Source organism: Ruditapes philippinarum, unplaced genomic scaffold, assembly GCF_026571515.1.
Source record: "Ruditapes philippinarum isolate M1 unplaced genomic scaffold, ASM2657151v2 ctg4715_1_1_1_1, whole genome shotgun sequence".
Lineage (NCBI taxonomy): Eukaryota > Metazoa > Mollusca > Bivalvia > Venerida > Veneridae > Ruditapes > Ruditapes philippinarum.
This window is the reverse complement of record NW_026865416.1, coordinates 23,489-36,743: the sequence shown is the minus strand read 5'-3', so window position 1 is coordinate 36,743 and position 13,255 is coordinate 23,489. Positions and strand designations below refer to the sequence as shown.

Genomic DNA, 13,255 nt, shown 5'->3' with positions numbered 1-13,255 from the left:
TTATGTTGCAAACGTTGTGAAGCTTTGTTTTGTTCCTAGAGAACTCGTGCTTTTTGTCTCGTTCAGTCGGTGACTGACCAAATTTGCTCGACTGTAAAAGTTCATATGTTTTCGGGCATCGTAAAACGCTTCTGGTCTCTTATAAACAGGTGGCGCCGGTTTATGACCAACATTTGTTTGTGTTGACAACTGATTCAATGGATTTTTCTGTCCGCTTGACTGCTTTTCTCTAGTTTTATCAAATGATTGATGTTGGATGATGCGTTGCTGCTGCTGTTGTCGTTGTTGTTGTTGATGATGATGATTATGTTGTTGTTGTTGTTGTTGTTTTAGTTTAGTTTGTTTGTCCGTTTGTGGCCTCGCAAGGTTGGTGTAAGATTCACGATCATATCCTTTAGTTGAGTCATCAAGTAGTCCTGAATTGAATTAAAGATAAACAAAATGTTTTATACCATTCTGATAAAACAAAATTAAGAACGTTTTGACGAAATTAAAGGAGCATGTATTTGCTAATTAATTTGTTTTTGGTAGATTAAATGAAATTTTCATATAAATAATAGAATATATCAAGTTTCATGATCAATATATAAATGATGCTAGTTACATTAAACCTAGTAACGTAACGAATCTGTGAACAATAACATTCAACACCGTTAACAATTAATATATCTTAGTAACGAAAAATACATGTGAACAATAAAACATTCAAATTTGTAACGTAATTAACGTTGACAAAAAATTCAACTTTGTTAGGTGACAAACGTGAACAAGAGATTTCAACTTAATAACGAACATGCCTGTGAACAAAAATACTCAACAAAATAACGTATTAATTCTGTTGAAACAGAAACCTCCTCCGTGGTAAAAGAGGGGTTAGAGTCGATGATTCTGGTGTGGGTTCCTATCCCCGGGAGATTCTTTTGGTAAGTTTTTTAGCGCGGGGGGAAAGGTGGTTTTGAGTATACTGGGTTTGGTAACTCCTCCCGGAAACGATTTGGGGGGGGGGTTTAGGGAAACTAGCCCCGGGCCCTAAATGACTGAAAATACTTCGAGGCTGGGGGATGAACTGAAATACTGTTGGGAAAAGGCGTAAAATGAAACAAACAAACAAATAAACAAAAACCTGTGAACAATAACATTCAATCAAGTAACGTAACAAACCTGTGAATAAAACATTCAAGAAACGTAACAAACCTGTGCTGTACGCTGTCAACAAGCGTTCGGCTTCTTGTAGAAATAACAACATATCTGACGGGTTATCGGGCACTGTAATACATACTATTATTATATATATCCTTTTTAATAATAGATACATATTAATGTTTGAAAAATATTAAAGATAGAAATTTATCAGTTACAGAAAATGGGCAAAGATAATATTGGGAAATATAACATATCAATGTGTTGTAAGGACTAAGATATTATTTTAGATCATCAAAACAAAAAGTTCATCTTTTAATTGAAAGACTGGTTCAATTCACTGACCTTTCCTATTAAAGACTCGAAATTCAACTTAAACTTCCATATTCCTGGTTCTTTAATTTAGTTCTGCTCGAAATACAACTTTTGAAAATTTGATTTTTTTGATTTTCTTTCCCCAAACCCTTCAATCCTTTGGTTTATTTTTTCAAAATTTTTTTTAAAATGATTAATTTTTAAGAATAGGGAAAATTTTAAAATTTTTTTTGCAAAAATTTTTGGGAAATTCAAACTTGAAGATGGTTTTAAAAAGTGGGGATTTTGGTTTTATCCCGTGTCACGTTAAAAGGCGTAGTCGTGAATATTGGAAACCTAAAAGAAAACCTTACCTTTCGCTCGCTGGTAATGACTGGAAGATTTGTTTAAATCTCGGCGTTTGTAATTCTCATATTGGTCGTAGCTATTGGCATATCTGTAGCCCGTTTCTCGTTTTCTATGAACGCCAGGATTTCGGAGCGGTTTTAATTTCAATTTTTCTTTCTGTCTCGGAACCCTTTTCAAGAATGTCTCGTGTTGGTTTCCTTTTGGAAGACTTCGAAGTTTATCGTTGACAGGACTTGGCTGTTCAAACTGTGTTGAATAACGTTTTCCAGAATTTTGAAGAATCTTTCCAGTCTCTTTCTGTATGTATTTCATCTCTTCAAACATTTTCTCGAGAAAATTTCTATCGCTTTCATTCAGTTTCATTTTCTTCATTCTATAATGATCGGATTGCATTTGTGCAAGGGTTAGAAAGAACTGTTTGTTTTTCAAATCTGCGTCAGGTTCGCCATATGTTTTATGTATCTGCTGGTAAATTCTCGTCTGCAAATCATCAAATGTATAACTCCGTCTCATGTGAGGTACAACAGAGCCAACCTTCTTCTGAACGATACCTGAGCCTCGTCTACTACTGAGGGAGCCTCGTCTCGATCCTCTCGACGACAGCGTCGAATTTGGTCGCGAAGTACTTCCGGTGTAGGTAAGTCTTATGGTGTCTTTTCTACTTACTTCCGGGTCAAAGGTCGATAATGACATCTGTGTAATGTCGAGAGATCGTGATCTATGATACGGAACTCTAGAATCCTCATTGTTGGCATAAACACTTTTGCCTAGAAAACAGAAAGAAATAACTTATAAAGTAACAAATATTAAACATGCGTTCTATAAATAAAAAAATAACTACAAGTCGAGTGGTCGTCAATGTTGTATTTCATTTAAAACTTTAAAGCAGCATGCATCCAGACACATGCTTATTTCTATGAACATTTTGGAAATGTATATAAAAGTAAAATATTGTGAAGTGAACAAAGAAAGTAATTATCAATTCGCAAACGGTGCTTACAATCCGCGTAAAATACCAAAGATAGGTCAAAAATAGCCCTTACTGCGTTAGTCACGCAGTAAAAATATTGTGATGAATGCTACAGAATCAGTAATCAATAGCACATAACATGTTAATTTTACTTGAATCTTAAATGATTTATTACATATATTTTCTAAAATCTTAGTACATCATTTTTCTCAAGTTTGAGTTTCTTGCAAATATTTTGGTTGATCTCGAGGCATGCAACTTTACAACATTACGCATTGGTTTATAAAAAAAATTCTCATCGAACTGATATTGATCTTATTTAAACTTAATTTTTTTTATCTCATTTGGCGCTCCACGTTTTCGTATTTTCGTACTTTTTCTCTGGCGCCCCGATGAGCAAAAATACGACATGGCACAAATCAGCCACCATACATAACAGCACAATACATCTTCTCAATAAGGCAATCATACATTGTTTCTTTAAAGGTCAACGACCACTGAAATTAAAGGCGTAAACTATTTATAATTATTACCTCTACTGTAGCTCCTAGTCTTCCTGGTCAGTCTGGTATTGTCTTTCATTTTCTGTTCTTCTTGTCGTTCACGGAGTTTCCTATCAGCTATCCTCAACGCCGGATATCCTGTTGCGTACCATTTGTTACTTTTAGAGTTCGATGACTTCACACGTACACTATTTTGGAGCGTTTGAACATTTTCCCGTTTAGCCCGGGATCTGTAATCATTATGTGACGGCCTGTGACGTAATACTTCCGGTGTTCTGATGACGATGCTCCTCCGACGTGACTGCCTACTTTAATATTAAGTGAAAACATTGAAATGTTAATACAAGTCGACTTGGATATACATAAGTCATTGACAATTATATTAACCTTTACGAAATGAGCATTGTTTAATTAGATAAAAACTGAATGCAATATCCAAACCTTCAGAATTATACTCGTATTTATAAGGGCTATTGTTGTATTGCTCTTTTGACCTGTTCATTTAGAGATAAAAAGATGCTAAAATGTCAATAAACTATGGTGGCTGATTTGGTACATTGCGCGTTGCGTTGTCGATAGCGAATATGCAACCTATATCGTTATCGCCTTTTCGTCTTGTCGCTAGCCATATCGCGACAAAGCGCCAAACGGCGCGTTGTCGCGCTGTCGTCTTGTCGTCCTGTCGATAGCGAAACACACCAAACGGCACGTTGTCGTGCAGCGCATTGTCGCGATGTCGCCCTGTCGCTTGGCTTATAAGCCAATCCTGTGATTTGAACCGAGCGACAATGTGACATCGCGACAACGCGCAATTAGCGCTTTGTGCTGTTGTCGCTAGCGCCAACGCGACGCACAAAAGCGTTCCAAATCAGCCACCATAATAATCTGTTGCTACTAAACGCTTGCCCGGCTAACCTGCACATCCGGGCTATATACTGTTAGCGTACCAACTCTTTCATAATGAACAGTTCTAAAAATTGAAGCTGGAATGTTCTGTTATACATATCCAGCAGTTTAAAGGGTTATCTGACAAGAATTGAATGTACTTCATCACAAACAACAGTAAATTACTAACCTTCCACTTTTTCCTTTATAGCCTGTTACAAAAATAAAGAAGAAAATGGTTAGTATTTTGTTAATAAAGACATTTAAGTAATTTGCTTATAATATATGACTTGTATATTTTTAGCTATATTCATATTTTGTGACCAAATAAATATAAAATTATATATAGTATGATAAACTCGTAAATATAAAATAAATAATTATAATATAAATAGTATAACATAAACTTAAATAAAATAAATTCAAGTTTTATTTTTATGTAATGAAATTCAAATTAATCACTGCATATCACTTTGAATATAGCTTGGCAGCACTTTTTCTTTTGCTGATGTGCGTATTAATTACAGAAAGACATCTGAGAAGATTCGCTTTGTTTTCAAAAAGACAATACAATTAGTTTGACGTGACGTCTTCTACGTTGCACAAACATATCGGAATCATAAGCTAAAATTCAAAGTTAATACAGTACACGAATCAGTGCTTTTGTAAACTTTTTTCTTGAAACGAAACAGAGCATCAATTAGTATTGATAAAACTTGTGAATTTTATTGAAAAATATACTATTTAATATTAAATCGCTTATGTTTCCTAATACATTAATGTTGATCTGCTAAATTGTTGTATGAATAAATACTTGTAATATTTGTATTGTTTCAACTAAAACATACCTTCACTCATTATATTGTCACTTCAAAGTCGTTTGTTGAACATATATCCGAAATATAAACATTACAAACACATATGTACATTGGAACACTTTAGTTGTAAGAAATTTCAACTGTTTTCATAAACTTATTATAATTTTATAGCTTACAGATTACCCCAAGATTAACCTATAAAATTAATACAATCATTTCACTAAATAATCAGACCTGTTTAATCCGTCAGAGATCAGTGTTATTTTACATACATGTAATACGTTATATGGACATTATTTTTATAGGTTAACTATAGTACCTAGTCCGAATTCCTGTAAAGATAAATGTTTACCGAGATCATTCTCTTTAAAGTGGATTGGCCTTCATTTTCCATTAGTATTTCAAATATTGATAAAAACTATAGAAATGTATCATTTTAGATGTCCTTATAAAATGCTGCTTGAATAAAATATAAAATATGTTAATAAAGTTCTAAGTGATTCAGAATGACCATTTACGTGAGGAATTGTAATATTTTGTTCTAGAGCACTTTATTATCTGCTATATAAATATATGTAAAATCGGATCGTGTATCTCACACGTGTGTATAATTGAGCCGCGTCACGACAAAACCAACATAGTGCATTTGCGACCAGCATGGATCCTGACCAGCCTGCGCATCCGCGCAGTCTGATCAGGATCCATGCTGTTCGCTATCAGTTTCTCTACATGTAATAAGGTTGGTAAGCGAACAGCATGGATCCTGATCAGACTGCGCGGATTCGCAGGCTGGTCTGGATCCATGCTGGTTGCAAACCCATTATGTTGGTTTTGTCGTGACACGGCTCAATTATATTTTACAAGTGGTTTGTTTTTATGCCATAATTATACTAAATACTCTCAACGTAATTATTCTTATTCATTGTATTACTGACCTTCCATTATAGACAAATTCACTTTAAAATACTTATAGTTAATTTCTCTCTGTTAGACTATAGAAGATACGACGACTATTTGTTTTGATTTCCGTAGAGTAGGGCGGTTTTCTTCTTGTTTTAGATTTTAAATTATTGTTTTAGCCCTTCAAAGTGTGTTTCATTTACATTCACACACTTATATCAACTATTTACCCAGTCCATGTTATTGTTTATGTTGAAGGCACGGGTAAGCCGCACTTCTGATATTACAAATGAATTCAAAAGAGTGTCTAGAAATCATGTCTTTTCGCGATGGGAGCAACTTAAAGTTTAAAGTGACAAATCAGTGTGCAATCGAAAATGCTCTGGAACACATAGACCAAATTATTTCAAGAACTCGTGTCGCATGGCGGATGTATGTGTCTTCACGTTATCAGGAAACAATTTATGCTGCAGACGCCAGTATATTCGTCTGCAATATTTATAGATCTCTATATCAACAGAACTACCAGTGGATTGGTCTACATTGGGCACATTTTCGAGAAATATTTCAAATATTGATAAATCACTTGGATATTTTTACAAAAATTTCTTAACAAAAGGTTTATTCTTAATTAATTAAATGACAATTCATATGATGATTACAAAATACTGTATTTTGTCAGAAAATTTTTTTATGAATCCACTATTAGGGTTTGGTTATCAAACATGATCATGATCTTTCTTTTTTGTTATTTTTTAAAATCATAACCGATACATTTTAAAATTTCCCTTTTTCTTTTGTCATCAAAATGAAAAAGTATAGTATGTATAATTAACTTATCTTTTAAGAATATTGATTTGTGTACATAGACTAGTGTCCATTTACTTGCCCCTAATCGCTGTAGGTTAGAATCCCGGCAGGAACTTATGATTCTTTCAGGAGAGGAAGTTGTACAGCCAACATTCTGAACGTCAGTTGTTCCACTCAAGTATCCGCTCGTGTACGAAGAGCTACATGTACCAGTGGTCGTCCTACACCAGTAAAGCTAGAAAATTACTATATCATGGTGACTTATTTGTGCCATTTTTGTCTTCGCCCGCGACCCCGCCAAGGGAAAAGTCAAGAATTAACAAGTTACAATGGCGGGACGCAGAGCGAAAACACGCTAATTAGCGGGGCAAAATCTATTGAATTAAGAAATTAAAATGGCTGTGTCGTGGGTCGAAAACACGAATGGCACATAACCGCCACCATACTATATGACCTTTCTGTGTTAGTGTCTAAAAGTAATAAGGACCCTTCATGTCCTAACTAGAAGTCTTATACACTTATTAGGAGAAATAAATTTCTTGCTTGTTCTGTGTATAAAAAAACAAATTAGAAGGGTCAAAGTTCAAAGTAGGTTTTTTACTTTATATTTAGTCTTTTGAAGCTCCTTCTTATTTAGATTTTATGCCTCAACCCTAATAAATTTTTTTTATTTTTCCCAATTAAGGTTTTTTAACCCACTTTTAAGAGCTACAATTGATATTTGTTTATTTTTCTAATTATAGTAAAAGTTTCCCAAAAAGTAATTTTTTATTTTGGGCAAAATTTTTTGGAGAACAAAGTCCTAATTTGGGTTTTAAAAATTTTTAAAAAAATAAAATCCTTATTAGTTTTTTTAAAATTCCCAAAAAAGAATAAAAAAGTCACTAATAGGCCCTTTTAAAAAATCCTAAGTCAGTTAAACAGTATAGTTTCCCCTACCAACAATTTTTTTAAAAAAATTTTATTTATTTAAAATTTTTACCATGCGACAAAAAAATACATTGCTTCGAGGACATATTGTTTTAAGGGAAAAATGAAAATGTGCGACCCACATACATCGCATCACAGGATTTCCCTTCTCTTAAGGGAAAGGGACAAAGAGTTGTCTTCCCTATCACTAGGGAAGACCTTTAAAGCCACTCCCTTTAGGGAAGGCTAATTTTCACAAATATGTCTTGAATTTGTTTATGTACTACAATAGTAATGCAAACCAAACGGGTTATCAGTTTACGTCCTTTAAAGTCCGCAATGGAATTTTAGAAAGATCATATATAATTTCTTGCAAAATTTTGAGTTTGCAATTTTTTCTACTTTTCATTCTCTGTGTATCACAGAATTAATCTAATTTTGCAAAACATTAACCTTTCAAAAACGTTTTACATGCATAAAATAAGGGAGATAATTTTCACACAACTTTGCAAATATTAACCTGGGGGCATTTTTGCCAAAGAATGCATTTAATTTCTATATTTGGCTTACTCTGTAATGTGATAGACTTTAACGACAATAAATGACGCTGGCAAGACTACATATATTTGAAAACCTTATCTTGCTGGTCGCAAACCCATTATGTTGGTTTTGTCGTGACGCAGCTCAATTTGTAAAATGCACTTTTCAACCTTCCATTTTTTTTCAGAACCGTCTATCAATCCGGGAATATCCAGATAAAAATGTCTCAAGTCAGTCGGCTCAGTCTGCATGGATGTCATGAATTAAAGTCCGTGATACTGGTAAATTCATTTCGCTTCCAGCAGTGTAAAGTGCAGTGTTCATATTTACATATTTGCTTTCGATCTAAGCTCAGTAAAAGTTTAAACAAATTTTATTACAACTGTATACAGTTTTCAATCTGCCTTTATGTTTAAGTATCTGAAGCATATGCCTTTGAACTTTCATCTGTTATATTATCTCAAGATGGAAAAGATATCAATGCGTTAGATGCATCGAAGAAACACTTTTTTTAAAATCTGACGGAGTACATTAATTCCAAGCCATTTCACATTACCTAATTTGGAAAAAAATGGTCGTAGTGAATCTTGTTATGTCCTTAAACTGCGTGACAATCAAAAGCCTTTCCCATACACCCTTCGCATTAACATTTTTTCTGTTGTCGGAAAAAAAAATTACAAATGATAATTTAAAGCTTCAGTTGTGGATTAAGACACGATATGAACAAAGAAAAAAAACCCAACAAAAGTGTTAGCTTGATTTTCTGTCAGAATGTTAACAAGATTCAGAGCTTTTCCGCCATCATTGGCAGTCTCGAAAATGCATTTCTGCATACAGTGGTACATTTTTACTTCAAAACGCCCCCAAAAAAAAAGAAAAAACGGGTTTTAAAGATACGTAAGTGAAAATTGAAATCAATGAGCTGAAAATTCGTTTTTGGGCAAAAAAAAATTTCCAAAATTGTTTTTTTTCCCCTTTAAAACCACGGGCCCAACCTTTGCTTGTAGGGGGCAAAGCCGACAAAAAATTTTTAAAAAATAAATCTTATCTGAGATTGAATTTTAATCAAATTTTTCTTAAAAAAAACTTTCATCCCCCAATCGGATGTAAACGGCATCGGGGTTGCTAAATAAAAAAACGTTTTAAAATTGTTTTATCAAAAGGGGCCCTTTTTGGGAAATTTTAATTTTGTGGCCCTTCCAACCCTTGTGAGATGACTAATAGATAGCTAGCCCCTCAGATAAACCTTTGAAATAATGTAAAAATTGCCCAAATAACAGCTGTTTGACACGAATTTATATATTGCGGGGATTTTTTTAAGGGTAAAAATATTGTACCTTTAACTTTTTAAGGGAAAAGGGTGCGACAAAATAAAGTAAAAAAATTACACATTGAACGAAAAAATTTATGTTGAACATAAAAACCGGCGGTTGCGAATTTAGCGGAATAATTGGAAAATTTTAGGGGGAAAGGAAATGACTTTAAAGGGGTGGGTGCGCATAATTTAATTAAAAAAAGGGGCCACAACGGGGTGGAAATCATCGAAAATTTAAAATGGACAGGCCCTTGATTTTTAAAAAATTTATGAATCCCAAAGACCCTTTTTATAGTAAATGAATATTTTTGAGTTTTTTTAATTTAAAATTTTGGGTATGCTAAAGACAAATGAGATTTGGATCCCAAGAAAAAAATAAAAATTAAACCTTTGACCTTAAAAAAGGTAAAATTAAAAAATGGAAAGTTTTAAAATTACCAAAATAGGTCTTTAAAAACTATGATAAATATGATGCAATTAATTATTCTTGTCAAAATCAAATGATTATTCAATATGATCAGGTTTTAATGAGATTGGCCACCAAATATAACGATTATAAGCCTTATGGCTCAATTAACAGTTATATACAGTACAATGCACTGTTTTACTAGCGCGTAAAGGTATATGACTTAGATTGACTAAGTTTTGTTTACTTGACTTATATTTAACAATAAACTTAGTTTCAAATTCTTCTTTATAAATATTACCAAAGAATAAATATTTCGTATTAACAAATTAATATTTCGTAATTACGAAATTATATTTCGTAATAACGAATTAATACTTCGTAATTACGAAATCATATTTCGTAATAACGGATCATTATTTCGTAATTAAGATTTTATATTTCGTTAAAACGAAATAATATTTCTAATTGGGAATTATAATCTCGTAAAAACGAATTAAATTCCGTGAGAAAGTGTGGAAAATGCACTTCAGGTGTTTTCAACATTATTTATTTGTAGCTATGATTTTTTAAGTTGTTCATTTTGTTTTCATATATTTTGCACTTATATATGGTTTAAAATTAATATTTAAAAAATATTTTGAAATGTCAAAAATTGTCATTTCAATGCCATAAACACAACACAAACCGGGACAAAAAGTGTTTTAAAATATATACTGCAACAGAAAACAGATTTTAATATCAAGGAAATTTCATTTTAACTTATTTTTAAGCATAAAATAAAAATAAATTTGTTTGTTTGTTGTGTCAGATGTAATTTTATTTCATCTCCTGAACTTTAAAAACAGTATTCTCACTCGTGGCTACGTCACTCGTGGGAATACTGTTTTTAAAGCCCACTCGATGAAATAAAATTTCATCTAACACACAAACAAACAAACATCCTTTATATTCTCCATATTAATTCTCGTAAATTTTACTTACGAAATTGAAGTGGAATCTTATATTTCAATGAGTGCTGTAATGTATTCATAATTGACAGGTCAATAAAATAAGACTATACAAAATAAGCGATTGGCTGTGTATACAAACAAATATAATATTGTTGTTCCAACATACAATTTAGCGGGATTAAGTATGCGCAAAATCACCACAAAATCCTTTTAAAGGCGACATATGACTCATTATAAAATTTATCTATAAAATAAAAGATACCACCTTTGTTAAGCCTTTTCTCCAGAAACTAACTAAGACATAATAATTACAAAATTGCACGTATTTTAAAATTAAGGCAGTACAAAAATTTAAGAATATAAGCTTGTAATAGGTTTATCATACGTAAAACATTATCAGGATCAAAAACTCCCTTTGTAACCCAAATATCTACGACATTATGGCTCTACCTCAATCTATGAAAGTTGTTTTCTGTCTATTTTCTGTACCTCAGCTTTATATAATTGAGTGTTCAGCAAGCTAGGTATAAAGTATCCAACTTACAAATTTACAAATCCTACTTTTTAAATGGTTACAACAACATTTTATAAAATGCGTCACTTGCTGAAATGTTGAAATTAATAAAGAGCCGTTTTTCAGCACATTGTGACATTTCACATGCATGCTGCATGTAAGTTTCTTGTGTGTTGTTTTGTTTGTATTTGTTGTTTTCTGCCGAAAATAATATCTGCATAATTCATTTTTTAGATTCAATTATAACTGCATTAAGGTATACGATGGATAATCGATAATATTAAAAAGTCGTCTTAAACTAAAAAGTGTATACTTTATCTCATTCTTAACAAAAATACAGAAAACAACAAATGTTTACCATCTTGTTTAAAAATATGTGACGATTTAATTTGAAATTTAAAGTTAAAGTTATAAACAATAACAACAACAATAACAACACCATATTTTCATCGAGTCATTAAATGTCTGAAACGTGAGCTTGCTATACCATGGCAGCTCTCAAAAATTTTAGAATTCAGTCACGGTTATGAGAAAATTCTACAAGAAGATTATCACATCATTTGATATACATTAGAATTCCGGGTACCCTCCAATAAATCTCCAGGATATCTTAAAGTAACAGCAAAGTTATCTATAAAAGTATTACTTGTAATAAATCGAGTAATATTTTTTTGACCATATATAAAAGTCACGTGGGTTGGCTTCATAGTAGAGGTGTTAAGATATAATTGTAATACACCCTTTGTTAGCCATTGAAATAGTATTTTATGTATAAAGGACTTTCAAAAATGGTTATTATTCAGAGCGGGCGCTATGGTGCAGTGGTAATACTGTCTGCCTACAAATCAAGGAGTCGTGAGTTCGATCCCCCGCTACTCCACTGAACGAGACTGACAAAACCAGGACATCGACACAGAATGACGGCAACGATAGATACAAGAGAAGACCTGAACGAAACAGGAAACAAGTACCGAAAGTACAAGACCGTAGACGACGACCGATAACAGAAGGAAGAACGGAGACATGTAAGAACTGACAACAAGCGAGACGAGGACCGATAACAGAAGAACTGACAACAAGCCAACAGAGAACAGAAGAACTGACAACAAGCCAACAGAGACTGGGACCAATAACAGAAGAACAGTGACAGGGACCGATAACAGAAGAACTGAAAACAAGCCAACAGAGATGTCGACCGATAAAAGAAGAACAGAGACAGGGACGGATAACAGAAGAACTGACAATAAGCCAACAGAGACAGGGACCAATAACAGAAGAACATAGACAGGCACCGATAACAGAAGTACTAACAACAAGCGAACAGAGACGAGGACTGATAGCAGAATAACAGAGACATGGACCGATAACAGAAGAACTGACAATAAGCCAACAGAGACAGGGACCATTAACAGTGAACCTGACAACAAGACAACGGAGAAGAGGAATGATAACAGAAAAATACAGACGAGGACCTACAACAGAATAACATAGACAGAAGCACTGACAACAAGAAAACGGAGACCAGGACTGATTACAGAAGAATAGAGACGAGAACAGATAACAGAACATCTGGCAACAAAATAACTCAGACCAGGACCGATTACAGAAGAACTAACAACATGAGATCTGCGACGAGGACCGATAACAGAAGAAGAACATCTGGCAACAAAATAACTCAGACCAGGACCGATTACAGAAGAACTAACAACATGAGATCTGCGACGAGGACCGATAACAGAAGAAGAACATCTGGCAACAAAATAACTCAGACCAGGACCGATCACAGAAGAACTAACAACAAGAGATCTGCGACGAGGACCGATAACAGAAGAATGAAAGTCACGACCAATAACAGAATTACTGACAACAAAAGAACTCAGAACAGGACCGATTACAGAAGAACGAAGATCACGACGAATAACAGAAGAA

At 33.4% G+C, this 13,255-nt stretch overlaps 1 protein-coding gene across 1 annotated transcript; it reads right to left on the bottom strand.

Annotated features, from left to right (window-relative positions):
* LOC132728936 (adenylate cyclase, terminal-differentiation specific-like) lies at positions 1 to 4,381 on the bottom strand. The gene is made up of 5 exons (XM_060714662.1): positions 4,352 to 4,381; positions 3,307 to 3,584; positions 1,809 to 2,570; positions 1,195 to 1,266; positions 1 to 416 (listed from the first exon to the last, which is right to left on the bottom strand). Exons 2-5 carry the CDS (start codon positions 3,353 to 3,355, stop codon positions 1 to 3), a joined length of 1,299 nt encoding a protein of 432 aa, XP_060570645.1. The 5' UTR covers positions 3,356 to 3,584; positions 4,352 to 4,381.
* Between the last annotated feature and the right edge of the window lie 8,874 nt (positions 4,382 to 13,255).

Coding starts and splice junctions, on each gene's coding strand:
- LOC132728936 (XM_060714662.1), bottom strand. CDS start 3,355: ATGAAAGACAATACCAGACTGACCAGGAAGACTAGGAGCTACAGTAGA. Junction 2,571..3,306: donor GACTAGGAGCTACAGTAGAG/GTAATAATTATA, acceptor TCTGTTTTCTAG/GCAAAAGTGTTTATGCCAAC. Junction 1,267..1,808: donor TCATTACCAGCGAGCGAAAG/GTAAGGTTTTCT, acceptor TATGTATTACAG/TGCCCGATAACCCGTCAGAT.